Source organism: Gossypium hirsutum, chromosome D02 (assembly GCF_007990345.1).
Source record: "Gossypium hirsutum isolate 1008001.06 chromosome D02, Gossypium_hirsutum_v2.1, whole genome shotgun sequence".
Classification (NCBI taxonomy): domain Eukaryota; kingdom Viridiplantae; phylum Streptophyta; class Magnoliopsida; order Malvales; family Malvaceae; genus Gossypium; species Gossypium hirsutum.
The window spans coordinates 61,562,040-61,581,402 of NC_053438.1; the positions used below are offsets into that span (position 1 = coordinate 61,562,040).

The 19,363-nt window shown below is 33.7% G+C and overlaps 2 protein-coding genes across 3 annotated transcripts; both read right to left on the minus strand.

Annotated features, from left to right (window-relative positions):
- Positions 1-1,253: 1,253 nt before the first annotated feature.
- LOC107909654 (RING-H2 finger protein ATL47) lies at positions 1,254-3,081 on the minus strand. 2 transcript variants are annotated; one of them, XM_016837270.2, is made up of 2 exons: positions 2,087-3,069; positions 1,254-1,996 (listed from the first exon to the last, which is right to left on the minus strand). In XM_016837270.2, the coding sequence occupies exons 1-2, from the start codon at positions 2,575-2,577 to the stop codon at positions 1,414-1,416; spliced, it is 1,074 nt and encodes a 357-aa protein (XP_016692759.1). In that variant the 5' UTR covers positions 2,578-3,069; the 3' UTR covers positions 1,254-1,413. The 2 variants fall into 2 exon arrangements, with proteins under 2 accessions (XP_016692759.1, XP_016692758.1); XM_016837269.2 differs by having other exon boundaries at positions 1,254-3,081.
- Positions 3,082-16,629: 13,548 nt separating this feature from the next.
- On the minus strand, positions 16,630-17,490 carry LOC107907856 (uncharacterized). The gene is made up of 2 exons (XM_041088350.1): positions 17,293-17,490; positions 16,630-17,202 (listed from the first exon to the last, which is right to left on the minus strand). Exons 1-2 carry the CDS (start codon positions 17,488-17,490, stop codon positions 16,630-16,632), a joined length of 771 nt encoding a protein of 256 aa, XP_040944284.1.
- Between the last annotated feature and the right edge of the window lie 1,873 nt (positions 17,491-19,363).

Below are 19,363 nucleotides of genomic sequence, written 5' to 3' on the forward strand. Positions count from 1 at the left end.
AAAGATTGATTTGGATTGCTATGTACTTTTGACTTACGTGCTTCTCTCTCATGGAGTTGGTACTACTATGATCACTTAGCTTACCAAGTCCCCCGTCATGCCTGCCACTCTAGCATTGCTCATGCCATTACTTTTGTTTTACTTTGGGCTCAATCAAATAACTGTCACCTTTGGCTCCAGCTCCTGCACTTCATCTAGATATGGACGATTGGGTGCGATATAATGCGTTTAGTTTACTTTTTGTCTCACGCTACAATATTGTTACAGTATTTAATCTCACCGTCACCATTATTTTTACACTAACCGTAAATAAACGCACCACCAATCCAAACTCACCCCTAATCTAAGTCAATTCTCGCTTGCCTATCTAATAATGTTTGTGATGAACAAGACAACATTCAGGGACTCCAGCAGTTTTGTCCTCTCTCATTATATCACTATTGTGCCTATACAGTTTCGTCTTCTCTAATCATATCATATTAAGGGTGAAAAGGAAAATAAGTGCTAGATAAAATTTCCCCTCTTTTAAAATCCCACCGGATTCAACTTCAAAATAATCAAAACCCAATCCGAATACCAAAATGTTACCAAAAAAAAAAGAAAAGAAAAAGAAAAAAGAATCATGCTTTTTAACCTTTACTATAAAGGTACGAGGGAGGAGTAAAAAACAATTTCAAGTTTCAAGAAAGGTTCAACCCAACCCTGTGCTATCAGTTTATCAACATGTGGTGTGGGTTAAATGAAGTTTCTACTCTTAATGAAATTTAATAATGGGGTAAGCTTGGGATCTGAACTTAAATTAGAGTAAGATAAAACACTGTTAAGACCCCACCATCCACTGACTTATGTCTGATGTCAACTTTTCATATAATGGTTACACTCACTAGAGTCCTTCAAACCACTTTTTTGGGATCCCACCGTCCTCATCATTCATACCAAGCAAAAAAGGTTCTTACAACTTCAATTTAATGGACTTCATCATTTATCGTAAATAAATAAAAATTAAAAAGCCTCTCATAGAAAGAGCACCAGATTATTTGACCTCATATTCTTTTCTTTCTGTATTATTCTCTTCTGGTATACAGTGCTGGCAGAGGGAGAAGAAAAAGGCATCACTTTATCAACAATTGAATGTGTGCATTTCACAAGACGAAAGCAAATGTTTTTAAGATTAGGCACCACATGGAATTTTACCTCAAAGACGGAGTAAATTCCCATTTGCCATAAAGTAAGAACATAAAGAAGCATAAATCACAGAAGTTGCATTGCACTTGCAGTTGCACTATTAAAGAATCAAATTTCTTTGAAAGAAAAGCGAAAGTAAAAGCTAAAAGCTAAAAGGAAAGGGCTTTAAATAAAAAGATTCGTTGAATATATATTACTACGGTGAAGTACAAAGGAACAGTAACTACCTTAGGTAACCTGAGCTCTACTATCAGTCCATGGCAAACCAACAGTAACTGAGGAAGAGCCTATTGTATCTGAAGTTCTTAGGAATTTACCTTTCTTAGACGATTGCCAGATCTTGGATACAGAAAAGCTTTCACCTTTACTTGTCAAGTTAATCCTTTTTCCCTTAACATCACCATCATTTGATGAATTCCCAGTTTGTCCAATTCTTCCCTTCACAAACTTCATACTAGCAGTACCATTGCCACCTCTAGAAGGGCAAAGAGCTACTTGCAACTCATCAGCAACCACATATTGGAATGACCCCATTGAGTAACATCTCCTTGCATCCAAATTACTGCTACTGGTCTCCCCTTCTCTTAATACACCTTCTCCACCTCCTACTTCTCCTCCACTTCCATCATTTGAACTTCTAAATTTGCCTAGTCTCACAGAAAACACCCTCTTTCCAATGTCACTCTCTGAAGGTTTTGGGCCAAGAGACACCCCACTTCCTCCATTGCTTGATAACATGTTTTCTTCCCTTGGATATTCCAAATCAAAAGCTGGGTTTTCAATTGGAAGCCCAGGTGTGAAAAGGGTCCCTCTACAAAGAGGGCAAGTAGAGTTAGACATCAACCATGTGTCTATACAGCCTATATGGAAAGCATGACTACACATAGGAAGCAATCTCAACTTATCTTGTTCCAAGAATTCACAAAGACAAACCGCACAATCAAATGGCTCTTTCAACCCCATTATTTCCTTATATAGAAACACAGGTAGAGCATCTATGAAAGCTTGATCCAGACCCGAATCATGAAGATGGAAGAGTTGTTGCAACTGCCTTTGGAAAGCATCAGACCCTGACATTTCTGGGTATCTGTTGGATTCTGATACAGATGAGGGAGACCTATGCTTCATAAGAAATCTGACAAGCAAGTGAAGAAGGCCAGATATGAAAAATATAACAGCCAGAATAACAATGATGAACAAAACAGCAGGGCTTATTTTACTAGCTGAAGATGATGACGAAAGGGAGTTTGGCTGCTTTTGGTTATCATTACTGTAGGAGAATGGAGGAGAGGAGAAAGAAGAAGAAGAAGAATAAGGAGAAGAAAGTACAGAGTGAGGATGGTAACTCAAACCACCATCTTTTAGCTTGATTTGAGATTGTATCCAAGACATTTTAGGAAATGGGCATGCTAGAAGCACCTGTTTCTTCAACTTTCTTGAACCAAAACTAACTACAGTCACCTATATGGAACCCAGGAAGCTAAAATGAACAAGCAATGGGCACATTATTTCTTGCACCTACAACATAACCCCAGCTCAGTTCACCCAATTAGGTTTGGCAAAAATCTAATCTTAGACTAAAGATTTACAAGTAAGAGGATTGATTAGGTAGAAGACTTGGTAATAATGAAAAAAAAAGGGAACTAGCTCGTAATTGGTGTAACAAGAACAAGAACAACAACAGGTACTCTTCTAAGTTTGTAACACTTGTAACCGAGTCAAGGTTTTAGTTGACCTACCTCAGGAATTAGAAACTCTGGCATTACGGAACCCCATATTTAATAAGTTGATCCGATGATTGTTGCAGTGAACACCATTTTAGTCCTGTTGGAGTTTCCAATTCCCTTTACATTTGCTATGTTATAGAGAAGGATGGAGCGAAGGTGCGGCAGGTAAGCTTCTAAAAAAGTGAAAGGATTAGAGGACAAAAGTATCAAGGGCCGTTTTGTCATTTAGTCTGATTTGGGATTTTTGTTTTTTCCTTTTCTTTAAGATATTTTAATCACCCTTTAATCTCTGAATATTACGTAATTAAGCTCTCTTGAATCCGCAATTTTGAAAAATCATTTAACAATATTGGTATTAGTGATGACAAGAAAATGTTTTTACTTGCACTGATCCATAGATCCCTCGGGGATAGAGATCCATGCGCCTTGGCTCCTACTCTATTTTTTTATTTCCTTTTGTGCAAATTACACTTAAAATTATTAAATTATTAATAAGTTTATTTTTTGTTCACTCAATTTAAAAAAGTTACAAAATGTCACAAAATTATTTAAAAGTTTTTGTTTAAGTCACTAGATTATTAAATTGTTGATGTATGTCATTCTTTGTTCATATATTCTATACCAATCAAAAGCTCTTTTTTCACATCTCTTTTATAGTTCAAATTTTTTTATGAAATAGCTTTGAACGACATGAACTTGCGAACCAAAATTCAAATAATTTTCTTTTTCGATCTTCGACATTAATCGTTAGATCAACTTAAAACTAAATTAGATTCTCCTACTCATTTATGAGGACTGATTCACCATACTGATCGTCAATTGGAACTCACTAGTTGGACTTTTTTTTATATAAAAAACTTAAAACCCAGTGAGTAAATAAAAACATTGGAATAGTTCAATGACCATTTTGTAACTTTTTTTTAAGTTGAGTGATCAAAATATAAACTTACTAATAATTTAGTGACCTTGTGTGTAGTTTACCTTTAAAATTAATATAAGATTTTTACATAAATTTTACTTTTGGCCCCAACAATTTATAATTTTATCTCAACTATTCTAATAAAAGATTCTTGTCTTAATATTGATCCAACTTTTATACCTTCCATGTTGGCCTTGATATGGCTCAATTATATTTAAAAATTTAAAATTCAAAACTGACCTCCCAAAAAAAAAATTACTCGGTTTCAACTCGTTCCACCTAAAGATATTTAATAATTCTTGTTGAGATAAGGAGTGTTGCAATGTGTAACACCTTAGTTCTGGCGGGTTTAAATTTTTGGCGCATAGCAATAAAAAGTTTTTTTGGCGTATACGTGTGGATGTATAGTAACCGCCACAAGAGTATGTAAGAATTTGATTTCCTGATCTTCTGCAATATATTAAGAAGAAGTCTGTGTTAAGTGGTTAAGAGTATGTAACAGCCAGCTCAATGAGGTCCTAGTATTCAATTATTGTTTAATGAGATAACAGCCTGATGGAGAGATGATTTTGAAAGGAGTGCTTGCCAAAGGCGTAGAATGCCTTGTTATTAGAGTAACAATGCTAGTTGTATTATGAGTATAGTAATTAGGACCCCTTTGGTTAGGGTAACCAGGTATTGTCCATATTGGATTCTTATTTATATTTGTATTTACAGCTATAGACCATTAATGAAAATATTTTGAAAGAGTGTGACACGTGTCAAGTTTCTATGGGAACATGGCTCTTATCTGTAAATAAATATTAGTTAAATGGGTTAGAGAGATGGTGACGTTTTATCTTCTTCTTTCCTTTGACAATGCTGTTGTGGCTTTATTTGGAAGTCGTCTAGGGTTTGCTACCCTTGGGTTGGAACTAAATATCGAATCTAAAATAGAAGATTACTTTGTATTCCTGTGAGTATTTTAGTTATGTAGGAGGAATTCTGAAGAATAAGTTGTTAATTTTGGTTGAACGCTAAGATTAAAGAAAAATGGGCTTTGTACAGGGTTGCCCATGTTTGAGAAATGGTTAAAGGTATGTGAATGGGTTTTGATGATGTTTCTATGTTCCTTGAGCAGTGATTTCTAGTCAGATGGTTGAATCTAAAGTTTTGAACGACAATAGGTGAGGATTAGGTGAGCTTCTACACTAATCCTTTTTATACATATTTTGTTCATATTGAAATATATCTATATGAAATTAATTAAATTATGAATCTACAATCATGAATAGTATGGAAATCATACTTATACGAATAATGGGATGAAAGTATGTGTATGGGATATGAATTCTAGCGATTTCAAATTTGTGAAGGAATGGGATTGAGCTAAGATTAAGTTAAAGAATAAGTAGTCTAGTCTAATGTGAGTTCTTTTATGAGGACTCTTGTAAATCTTTTAGATAAGTCTTTTATAATCTAAGTTTTGGAAGAAATGAATGAGTGCATGAATGATCGTTGATGATAGCATGAACATTTGATAAGAATTTGTGGAGTCTAAGTATGTGATGAACTGTGCATGAATGTTGTGATATTTAATCATGAATACATATGTGTTTGTTCAGAATGTATACTGTGAAATGTGATCTTGTTGATATGGTTGAAATATGCATTGAATTATAGTTTGATTAAAGAATTGAGTTAGTCAACTTGAATGTGAGTCTCTACTCTGACTTTTACATGTAAATTGTGGGTATAGATGATTAAATAATTACAAAACTTGAGTATCGACTAGATGAGTAAAACATAAGAGAATTGTGCAAAGTCAAGTTACTATGTGCAGAATTACAGGAATGAAAAGTAGAATGATGCATATGTAGGTAAGGTTTGATCAAGAAAAAAGGGTAAAAATTAGACTTGTAATTTGATGAAAGGTTAAACGAGCCCGTGTTTATGAGTAATTGTGATGATGAATTATATCCATGAATGAATGAATGTTTGTTGAGTATAATATGTGTTTCTGACAATGAATCTAATAAGTTTAGGTATACATCAATTGTTGTATTAGTATTAAAACATTTAAGTATAGTTGTAACAATTGGTCTGAAATGTATGATGTAAGATGTGTTCTATGTTGTTTGTTTGTTGGTAACCTAAGATGATTGTGCTAGTTTGTTTCAGAGCATGATGCGATTCTAGTTAAAAATCGAGCTTCAACATTTGTTGCGGACTCAAAGATACTTCTGACACAAATTTAGCTTAGACTGGTAATCTATTATTGTTTTAAAGGTTTAGCATGGACAAGTAACCTTACATGTATGGTACCCTCTGAAAAGGAATTATGAGTGACAATTACCTAAAGGGGTTCCCTGCGTGTCCCAGGACGATGATAGGAAAACCCTACAAAATATGAGTTTAGGAAAATCCATATCGTAAACACGCTAGGAAATGAATGCCTTTGTGGCAATTTATGAAAGGAATGACTTTGTGACAATATATGGAAGGAATGTCTTTGTGGCAATATATGAATGAATGCCTTCGTGGCAGACTCTAAAGGGAATGCCTTTGTGGCAAACTCTGAAAGGAATGCATTAACAGTGTACTCTATATGATGGCCCATGTGGCGGATTCTGTGTAACCCTTGTGGCGTGTTCTGCTAAGACTTTTTGGTAAAATGTGCTTATCCACCCTTATGGTAAGCTTTGAATAAATTTTGATAGTTCTGTAATAATTACTAATGAGAGAAGGTTATGATATGTCCAAGGTCAGGGGTTGAATAACATCCATGTTATAATTGAATAAGCCTTAAATGGGATTTCTTGAAAAGAAATGTGTATCTTTATGTTAAGAAAGGTATCCGCCATGATGATCTGCTAGTGTTGAATATGAATGTGTTCGTAGTTATGTTTGACCTAAGAAGTAGTCAATGCAAGTTCATCTATGTTATGTAATGGTTGAATTAGATTTACATGGAATCTGCCATATCTGGTTGTATAATGATTTCTACTAAATTCATATTGAATCTAAGTTTTGGTTATCCTGAGTATCTAGGTCCTGAAATAGAGTGATGTGAAATTTATCTAAAGGATCTATGTAGCATAATAGCAATATGGGTTTGTGTGGTATTGAACCAAAGTATAAATTGATTAGTTGTTGACGATATTATTTTTGTGTAAGTATTCACCAACATGTATGAGTATCAGCCCGTGATAAATGTCAGTGAACAATTATTTGAAATAAGGACATGGGTTAAGACATGGATAGTTGGAAGGGTTTTCTGAGGGAATGTTCTGTTAAGAAAGTATTATGGGACGAAAGATTTATGAAATAATGGAAGGGATTTCCTCATTTTAATAATTATATGAAATATTAAGCATATCAAGGGTTTGACGACTTACATATATAAGAGTGATAAAACTGTAATGGTATCAACTGAAGTAAATGATCCAGGGTAATAGTTGACTTATAGAAATTCATAAAAGATTTGCAAAGTATCATTAAAAGGTATGGATATAGAGCTCACTAAGTACTCTTGTACTTACAAGGTTTGTTATTTCATTTAAGGTATTTGAGGAAAACCTGCGCTTGGAGGGACAACACTAGGAGTTCGCTAAGATGTGGCGAAGTTGGATATTATGGATAAAATGGAGATCTTGGCATGGTCTAGGAATATACCCCTTTTTGGTCTATTTCGTTAAACTTCTTTTCGTAAAGATTTGTATCTAGATTCACATGATAAACTATTGTAAGGCATTTCCTTTGCCCTCATATATTAAGCATTTCAATTGGATTGTCACAAGAAATGTTTTAAAGAAGTAATAAATTTTGAACTAATTTTGATTAAACGATTAAGTTTTATGTGGTAACACCCAAAATCTGGATTCGGTGAATCAGGTCGGGTTGAGGGTGTTACATAATGAGTTGAGTGGCATTTGACAGTGCCTACTACAATCTGCCATTGAGATAGGGAAGTTACTTGCCATATTTGAGTTGGCAATTTAATGAAGCAAAATCTTTGGACTAATTATTGTGTTGATATTTTGAAGATACTAGAGCCCATCTATGAAAACCAATCTATGTTTATTGAAGATTGGATTGAATTCGAGTGAATGAAGACAACCCTTGTTTTATGAAGAATTGGTCAGGATTGTGATGTTGATTTTGAAAGGTCATGTATTTATCAGATTATGCTTTTATTGAATGTTTTGTAATAACTATTTTTAACGAGTTGCTTTGTATTCATTCAATTTGTATGCTAGCAAGTCAGAATGGATAAATGTTGAGAGGCTTGTCTAGGTTATGTATGACAACATATAGAGAGCATTTAAATTTGTTCATTAATGAACTATGTTGTAACCCCTCAAACCGAGCCTAGACGTTACAGCCTAATCTAAGCAATTACATGGGCCATAGATATGTCAAAAATATTAGTTGGAGTGATTTCATTCATCTTTGAAAATGTGTTATTATTTATTTTAAAAATAATGAGTTTAAGTTAAAAAACTTTTGATAGAAATCCTTTGTTATTATTTGAAAAAAAAACAACTTTAGTGATTTTTAAATTCAAATTCGATAAAGTGAGTTTGTAAAAGAAACAATTTTTCTTTAATTGTTCAAAACTTTAATTAATAGAAAAAGTCCAATTTATTCAATCCATAAGTATAATCCATGCAAAATGTCCAAAGTTAAAAGTCCCATGCCACAGAACCATAATTTAACATAAAAAGTCCCAAATAACAATAAAGTCCATAAAAATCCAAATCATAAATGAGAGTCCATATTTATTTAAAAACCATTTCTTAGAGCATCACCAATGACCATATCTGAGTCTTAACCATGAGGATTATCTAAAACACATAAGTAAAGTGGATGAGCTTTAAAGATTCCAGTGTGGGATCAACACAAATTTAATCGCATACATATCAAAATATCAATCTCAAAATATCAATCATCATATTAATCACAAGTTCTAACACTTATACTTATGCATGAACATGTCGATGCATATTTTAAAACAATGCACATTTTATAAAATTTCCTACCCATCTTCGCAACACACCAATATTGAGTTCCCCATAACTCGTCCATTTGAAACACAATTTGTGGACAAACCACCACTGATTTGCAGATAAACTGCAACTGATAACACTTTGTGGACAAGCCACCACATATGTAGATATACTGCCACTGAAACACTTTGTGGACAAGCCACCACTGATTTATAGATAAACTGCCACATACTTCCACCTTTCACAAAACCCACCGCATGCATGCAATATGGCAATTTCACTTTTTAACACATATTGTTCACTTTTAAACTTAGGCAAGTAAACATGCTCTCATAATCACATATCACTTATTGATCACTTATAATCACTTTAACATGTTTTAACACGCTTTTCACATTAGATCATGGATCTCAAATTTACACATACATATATTTAAATATCATATGCTTTAAATTATCAAAAGTATCACACATGCCATGTATCACATATCATAAGGATGAGATTTACTCATATATCACAATCACAGTTATCATCACAACATATATCATGCTTTCATAGAATTGTTTGGTTAGGTTTACTTACTTGATATTTCTTCTCGATCAATTTTTCAACTCTCCTTTGTAGTACTTAATGTACTTGCATTTGATCATAGTTTTATTACTAATATACTTATTTAACACCACATTATATTTAATCTAATAGTATTGAACCACCACACCTTTTTCGTAGATCCGATATGCCACAATCCCCCAGTAGTGATTTCGCTTGGATCTAAACCCAAAAGACGTATCTAACGGGCAAATAACATATTTTGGTTAGGATCCATCGAAGATGTTTTATTACTAAGGATTAATCACTAAAAATCTCACCATACATTTACCCCACAGTTTGCATATGAATCGATAATCTCCAACCAAAGTTAAGGATTTCTCCTATTGTTATCGATTGGACCATCAAAGAGCAAAAGGAATAATATTAACACGTAAATAAATAAAAATAAATTCCATGGCTAATGTACCATTTGGCCAAGAGAGGAAAACACTAAGAGGAGAAGTTGATGATCGGATAACCCACACTTACACAACTTAATCAATTCGGGATGGTCGGTGGGTCGACATAGATACGAGATCGAATAGTTGGGTGATCTAAAAGAATTATTAAAGCAAATATGGTATAAGATCAACCATAATAACAAGGATGACAAAGAAATGAGAAGAAAAAGAGGAAAAATTCAACCACCGACGGTGGTCCAACAACAAGAGGAGCGGCAGCCCGGTGAAGGGTGAAGGAAAAATGATGAGGGTTTGGCACAAACAAAGGTGGAATAATAAGATGAAAGGAAGAGTGATGGAGAAGAAGGGAAATGTAACACCCCCTAACCCCAAACCATCACCGGAATAGGGTTACGAGGCATTACCGGACATATCTGATAATTTACAATAATTCTTAAATAAATATCAAACATATTAAGATAAAATCATAAATTCATATAAAATTACAAATTGAATTTTTTTTATAAAAATTTCGGCAGCATTTCTGCTTACTTTTACACTAAACCTCCTGCAAATAAAACCATAAATTTTTACAAACATAACCAATTCAGCCAATTCAACCAATTCATTTCATATTCTTATTTTCTATTCTAAATACATTCTAATCAAACTCAATTAATTCAATATCAATTTAAATTTATCAATGTACTAATTAATTTGGAATGGATAAATTTCTTTCATTGAAATTCTCAGATTTATAATACTAACATTTTTAGCTATTTATATTCAAAACATAATAACGTTTATACACATCCTATGTACATGACACATTCTAAAAGAAAATATACATCACCAAAATTTGCTGAAGTCAGGTCTGGTTTTGGATGCTGGCTTAATACTTGACTTCTACAACCTGCGCACGGAAACAACCGTACGCTGAGTATTTTTATACTCAGTGGTATTACCATAATTCAAATTATAATAACAGTAAAGAATTATAATTACCAAGCATGTAATTATCCAATTTCTTAAATATCAATTAATTCATAAACTTTCATTACTTAACAATCACAGTAAAATTTATAGTTATTCTTCAATTTCAATCACATATCACATGTAACAATTTCAATCACCCTCATATTCAATACTACAATCGATCAAATTCATTTAATTTTCTCATTTCAATTATCCACCCTATTAACAATCTGGACTTTGACGGATACACGGATTCCAACCCAATCACACCAGTACGGCACATTGTGCCTAAAACAGTACATAGTACCTGATCAGTATACGACACATAAGTGCCTGAAACGACACACGAGGTGCCTGATACGACACACGAGGTGCCTGATATATGACACAAAAAGTGCCTGATCGGCAAAGCCGATAAATCCCGTACTCTTCCAAATCCTATGGCATGCCAACTATATCTGACTTAGCCCGACTAGTTAATAGGGTAATTAAATTCTCAATTCTCTTCCATTTTCAATTCAAGATCACTTTTCCACTTTCTAGTCAATTAACAATTTAATACCAATACATATTTCAAATAATCACATATAATCATATTTTGATTCAATTCAATTCACTTTTCTATCAATACATAATCCACATTTTCACACATATTCATAAATTAATTCACTTTATTTAATTCATATTTTAAAATTCATTTTTCAATCAAATTTAAATCACTAATACTTTTTAATCAATATACATTTCAAATATTCACATATTTCCATCATTCAATTTAATTTGATTCAATTCAAGTCACTATTATCATTCCAATTGCTTACCTAATTTTTACTTACCATGCATTTTAATTAAAATATAACAATCAATAATAAATAAATTTGAATTATAGTAATACAAACCCGAATTTTGCTCGATTATTCCTCAATAACCTTCTCCTTTCCTTTGTGTGCCGATGCCTCGAGTTCTTTGTTAGCTACGAAAATAATAATAATTTACACCATCACTTACAACATTAATTTATAATAATAATAGAATTTCTATCTAATTTATACTTTAATTCTAATTTAATCCTAACTAAATTTATTTACTTTTCCAATTTAATTCACACTCTATTTCTATTCAAATTTCATCCAAACTAAATTTTATCTACTAATTTCTTCAGCATTTTTCACTAATTTCAAATTTCCCTCAATTTAATCCCTAAAATTCAAAACTTATAGTTTAGTTCACAATTTAATCCTTTTATCAACTCTAACTAGAACTTTATCAAATAAATCATCAATTCCATCATTTATTCAACATAAACCCTAAAAAAAATCTATTAACTTTCAAATTTTCAACTTAAATCCAAGAGTATTTCACTCTAGGGTTCCAAAAAAAAACATCAAAATGAAGAGAAAAGGACCAAATTTAGCTTACCAATTAACTTGAAGCTTAAAAATCTCAATTTCCCCTTTTCTTTTCTTTCCTTTCTTTCTTCCCCTGTTTTTCGTCTCTTTCTCTATTTCTTTTCTTCTTTGTTTCTTTCTTTTACTTTATTCCTAGTTAATACTAATAGTAATAATAATATATTTTAATATTATTTACTTAAATGATAAGTAAATATGTAATAATTACTAATATATGTATTTCATTTTTCCACATGTCTTCATATGCACGATACATTTGTCAACTTATTTATTTATTTATTTATTTATTTAAAATATAATAATAATTTAATAATACTAATTTAATAATAATTTAATAACATTTTTTTAACACATAAAAATCTCAGATTTTTATACTTATGCGTCTCAAATTTGGCAATTGGCATAATTATCTATTTAGTCCCTATTATTTTCTTTTAATCTATAATTAAACTTTCACTTCTATTGCAATTTAATCCCTTTTTGCTAATTATTCCTAATTAAGCTAAATTTACCTATCTAAAACTTAATTAAACACACAGCTAGTCTAGTAAATATTTCTAATAATTATTTTCAAACTCAATTTACTAAGACGGAGGCCCGATAATGTACTTTTTTGGTGCTTGTGAATTTTGGGTCATTACATTTCTCCCCCCTTAATAAATTTCGTCCTCGAAATTTACCTGAGAAGAGATGAGGATATTGTGCTCTTATCATCTCTTCCGGTTCCCAAGTCGCTTCTTCCACACTATGGCTTCTCCATAAAACTTTTACTAAAGGAACCCGTTTATGTCTTAATTCTTTTACTTCTCGAGCTAGTATCTGAACCGGCTCTTCTTCATAAGTTAAATCAGATCGAATTTCAACATCTTCAGCGGGAATAACATGAGAAGGATCCGATTTATATCTCCGAAGCATCGAAACATGAAAAACATCATGAATCCTTTGTAATTCCGGAGGTAAAGCCAATCGATAGGCAACCGGTCCGATTCTTTCCACAATTTCATACGGCCCAATAAATCGTGGACTCAATTTTTCTTTCCGACCAAATCTTAAAATTTTCTTCCATGGCGAAACTTTGAGGAATACTTTATCACCAACGGAATATTCAATATCTCGTCATTTCAAATCTGCGTAAGATTTCTGTCTGTCGAATGCGGCTTTCAGTCTATCTTTAATCTTTTTAACTGTTTCCTCTGTCTCTTGAATCAATTCCGACCCAATCACTTTTCTTTCTTTTAATTTTGTCCAACATACTGGTGATCGACACCTTCGACCATATAGTGCTTCATACGGAGCCATCTGAATACTAGATTGGAAACTATTATTATAAACAAATTTTGTTAATGGCAAATATCATTCCCAACCTGACGTAAAGTCGATAATACAAGCTCTCAACATATCTTCCAAAATCTGAATTACCCGCTCGGACTGTCCGTCAGTTTGTGGATGAAATGCAGTACTAAAATTGAGCCGAGTTCCCAGTGAATCATGTAATTGCCTCCAAAATCTCGATGTAAACCGAGGGTCCCGATCTGAGATTATTGATACCGGAATACCATGTAATCTAACAATTTCCCGGATATAAACTTCGGCAAGCTTCTGTAGTGACCAATCAATTCTGACTGCTATAAAGTGAGCAGACTTGGTAAGCCTATCAACTATCACCCAAATAGCATTCTTTTTGCTTGCTGACAACGGTAATCCCGTAACAAAGTCCATAGTAATACAATCTCATTTCCACTCGGGGATACTAATAGGCTGAAGTAAACCTGTCGGTACCTGATGTTCTGCTTTTACCCATTGACAAGTCAAGCATTTACCAACATACTCGACTACATCTTTCTTCATCCCTGGCCACCAATACAGTTCTCGTAGGTCACAATACATCTTCGTTCCACCTGGGTGCAAAGCAAAAATACTATTATGTGCTTCTCGAAGAATCAACTCTTTAATCAACTCTTTAATCTCAAAAGTAGCTGGAACAAAAATTCGATTCCGAAATCTCAAACAATTATGCTCGTCAATACTAAAATTTTCCACCGTACCAAGCTGTACCATTTCTCTTTTCTTCATCAACTTTTCATCTTTTAGCTATGCTGCTCTGATTTGATCAAACATTACCGGCTTGACTCTTAACTCAGCTAACAAACTTCCATCATCATTAATACTAAGCCGAGCAAACATTGGCCGTAATTCAACCGCTGCTTTCCTGCTCAATGCATCTGCTACCACATTTGCCTTTCCTGGATGATAATCTATAACACAATCATAATCTTTTAGAAGTTCTATCCATCGTCTCTGTCTCAGATTCAACTCCTTTTGTGACAGAAGGTATTTGAGACTTTTATGATCGGTATATATGTAACATTTTTCACCATAAAGATAATGCCTCCAAATCTTCAATGCGAAAATTACAGCAGCTAACTCTAAATCGTGTGTCGGGTAATTGCGTTCATGTGGCTTCAACTGTCGAGATGCATAAGCTATTACTTTTCCATCTTGCATCAATACACAACCCAAACCATTCAAAGAAGCATCACTGTACACTATGAAATCTTTCCCCGATTCTGGTAAAGTTAAAACCGGTGCCTCTGTCAACATTTGTTTCAATGTCTCAAAACTTCTCTGACACCGATCATCCCAGATAGAAGGAACATTCTTCTGTAGTAACTTGGTCATCGGCAAAGCTATCTTCGAAAACCCATTTACAAATCTTCTGTAATACCCAACCAAACCAAGAAAACTGCGTACCTCTGATACATTCTTTGGTGCCTTCCATTGAACAATTGCCTCGATCTTCTTCGGATCAACTCTGATTCCATCTGCCGTTACTACATGTCTCAAAAATGCCACCTCTGGTAACCAGAATTCACATTTGCTGAGCTTTCCATACAACTATTTTTCTCGCAAAATCTGTAACACAGTTCTGAGATGCTGATCATGCTCTAACTTTGACTTCGAATAAACTAATATATCATCAATGAAAACCACCACAAATTGATCTAAATGCGGCTGAAAAATACGGTTCATCAGATCCATGAAAGCAGCTGGAGCATTAGTCAATCCGAACTGCATCACCAAAAATTCATAATGACCATACCTTGTACAAAAAGCTGTTTTCTGCACATCACTTTCTTTTACTTTCAACTGATAATACCCAGACCTCAAATCAATCTTCGAAAATACCGAAGCTCCTTTTAGCTGATCAAATAAATCATCTATACGAGGCAACGGATACCGGTTCTTGATTGTGACTTTGTTCAACTGCCGATAATCAATACAAAGCCGCATTGATCCATCTTTCTTTTTAACAAACAATACCGGAGCTCCCCAAGGTGAAATACTCGGTCTAATAAATCCATGATCTAGCAAGTCCTGCAACTGCACCTTCAACTCTTTTAATTCAGTGGGCGACATTCGGTACGGAGGTATAAAGATTGGTGCTGTACCCGGGTACACTTCTATAGCAAATTCAACCTCTCTGTCAAGTGGTATGCCCGGTAGTTCTTCAGGAAATACATTTGGAAACTCACATACAGTTCTGATCTGACTACACTGACTACCCACCGAATCAGAATTAATAACATAAGCTAGATATGCTGTACAACCCTGTCGAAGCAATTTACTAGCCTTGATTGCTGAAATAATACGTGTCGATTGACTAGTACGAATACCATTCACCTCAATTCTGTCTCTATCCTCTGTCTGAATACTGAACCTCTTTTTGTAACAATCTAAAATCACCCCGTATTCAGATAACCAATCCATCCCCAGTATTATATCAAAATCCCCAAATGGCATAATCAACAAGTCAACGGAAAACATTTTATCATGTATCATCAACGGGCATCTCGGACATACTCTATCGACAGACACAGTTTGTCCCAAAGGGCTAGACACTTCTATTAAAATTCTAGACATTTCAGATTTTAACTTTCTCAGTTCAACCAGTTTTGAATTTATATAAGAGTGTGAAGATCCAGGATCAATTAAAGCATAAACAGGCTCAAAATATAGTAAGAATATACCTGTTACTACATCGTGGGCGTCGCCTTCTTCTCGTGTTTTGACCACATAAGCTCTGGCGGGTACTTTAGCTTCAGACTGTTGGGTACCAACATCACTGCTCCTTCTACTACCTCATCCCCTTGAAGCCAAGCTACCTCTGCCCGAACCTCTACCACGAGTAGTAGATACTGATCTCTGTGATGCGTCGGAAGTATCATTTTTATTTTTTGGACAGTCTTTAACAAAATGTTCTGTTGACCCACAACGGAAGCAGCCTCCAGTCAGTTTCCAACACTCACCTAAATGTTTCTTCCCGCAATATCCACATTCTGAAATTTTCACATCCCGGGGTGGAGCTCTTACACTACCAGTGGATACCGTCGTCTGTTTCCCCTGGCTTCTGTCCCCTCAATCAGATCTGAAACTTTACCTCCAACCACCTCTAGATTCTCGAGATCTTTTCGGTAAAGGATTTGAAATAGTAATGCTAGCCCGTTTTCCAGTTGATCTAGCTATCTCAGGCTTTTTATCCAAACCCAACACCTGCTCAACCATCTTCGCTCTCTCTACTAAATCTATAAATTCTGTAATTCGATGTGACGCCAGCTGTACCCTGATCTCATCTCTCAAACCCCGAAGAAACCTTTTACAACTATCAGCCTCTGTCGGTATAAACTCAGAAGCATATCGGCTGAGTCTGGAAAATTCACGTTCATAATCTACAACAGACAGGTTACCTTGTTTCAACATCAAAAACTCCTGCCTCTTATCTTCAATATACAGCTCCCCAACATATTTCTTCTGAAATTCTTTTTGAAATAAATCCCATGTCACCTGTTCTGTAGGCAGATGTCGTATTACAGATTCCCACCACAAATAGGCTTCTCCTTGCAGTAGAGAAACAGCACAGATCAAGCTCTCTCGGCGGGTACATTCTAATTGCTGCAGAACTCGTTTAGTTGATTCCATCCAATTCTCTGTAGTGGATGGATCAATTCCCTTCAAACCCAAAAATTTAGTAGCACCATATTTTCGTAATTATTTGATTGGGGCCCATCTAGTAGTAGGAGTAGATGTCGTAGTAGGTACAGTTCCCGCTACTCGTTGCAAAGCATCAGCTATAATTCTCAGTAAATGGGAGTTATCTCTGTCTCTAACATTTTCCCGTTCTATATTAGGTTGGTTACCTAATGGATTTACACTCGGTGTAGCTGATTCTGTTTCATCCAATTCTCTATCTCTGATATACATTTCTTGATCTACATCTTCCACGTGTTCATTCGACATTTTAACTATAAAACAAAACAAATAATTATATCAGCATCCAAAAATCCCGACTCAGTTTGACTCGATTGTGGCATGTACATCTAAACTCAATTCTGAGCTCGATTTAGTCCGAGAATCGACTAAACCCGATAGCTCTGATACCACTAAATGTAACACCCCCTAACCCCAAACCATTACCGGAATAGGGTTACGAGGCATTACCGAACATATCTGATAATTTACAATAATTCTTAAATAAATATCAAACATATTAAGATAAAATCATAAATTCATATAAAATTACAAATTGACTTTTTTTTATAAAAATTTCGGCAGCATTTCTGCTTACTTTTACACTAAACCTCCTGCAAATAAAACCATAAATTTTTACAAACATAACCAATTCAGCCAATTCAACCAATTCATTTCATATTCTTATTTTCTATTCTAAATACATTCTAATCAAACTCAATTAATTCAATATCAATTTAAATTTATCAATGTACTAATTAATTTGGAATGGATAAATTTCTTTCATTGAAATTCTCAGATTTATAATACTAACATTTTTAGCTATTTATATTCAAAACATAATAACGTTTATACACATCCTATGTACATGCCACATTCTAAAAGAAAATATACATCACCAAAATTTGCTGAAGTCGGGTCTGGTTTTGGATGCTGGTTCAATACTTGACTTCTACAACCTGCGCACGGAAACAACCGTACGCTGAGTATTTTTATACTCAGTGGTATTACCATAATTCAAATTATAATAACAATAAAGAATTATAATTACCAAGCATGTAATTATCCAATTTCTTAAATATCAATTAATTCATAAACTTTCATTACTTAACAATCACAGTAAAATTTATAGTTATTCTTCAATTTCAATCACATATCACATGTAACAATTTCAATCACCCTTATATTCAATACTACAATCAATCAAATTCATTTAATGTTCTCATTTCAATTATCCACCCTATTAACAATCTGGACTTTGACGGATACACGGATTCCAACCCAATCACACCAGTACGGCACATTGTGCCTAAAACGGTACATAGTACCTGATCAGTATACGGCACATAAGTGCCTGAAACGACACACGAGGTGCTTGATACGACACACGAGGTGCCTAATATACGACACATAAAGTGCCTGATCGGCAAAGCCGATAAATCCCGTACTCTTCCAAATCCTATGGCATGCCAACTATATCCGACTTAGCCCGACTAGTTAATAGGGTATTTAAATTCTCAATTCTCTTCCATTTCCAATTCAAGATCACTTTTCCACTTTCTAGTCAATTAACAATTTAATACCAATACATATTTCAAATAATCACATATAATCATATTTTGATTCAATTCAATTCACTTTTCTATCAATACACAATCCACATTTTCACACATATTCATAAATTAATTCACTTTATTTAATTCATATTTTAAAATTCATTTTTCAATCAAATTTAAATCACTAATACTTTTTAATCAATATACATTTCAAATATTCACATATTTCCATCATTCAATTTAATTTGATTCAATTCAAGTCACTATTATCATTCCAATTGCTTACCTAATTTTTACTTACCATGCATTTTAATTAAAATATAACAATCAATAATAAATAAATTTGAATTATAGTAATACAAACCCGAATTTTGCTCGATTATTCCTCAATAACCTTCTCCTTTCCTTTGTGTGCCGATGCCTCGAGTTCTTTGTTAGCTACGAAAATAATAATAATTTACACCATCACTTACAACCTTAATTTATAATAATAATAATAGAATTTCTATCTAATTTATACTTTAATTCTAATTTAATCCTAACTAAATTTATTTACTTTTCCAATTTAATTCACACTCTATTTCTAT

What these genes read in the sequence shown, in the direction of transcription:
- LOC107909654 (XM_016837269.2), bottom strand. Translation starts at nt 2,577, where the DNA reads ATGTCTTGGATACAATCTCAAATCAAGCTAAAAGATGGTGGTTTGAGT.
- LOC107907856 (XM_041088350.1), bottom strand. Translation starts at nt 17,490, where the DNA reads ATGTCGAATGAACACGTGGAAGATGTAGATCAAGAAATGTATATCAGA. An exon ending in TGCAACGAGTAGCGGGAACT is followed by an intron (nt 17,203 to 17,292) that starts GTACCTACTACG and finishes TTGGGTTTGAAG; the next exon opens with GGAATTGATCCATCCACTAC.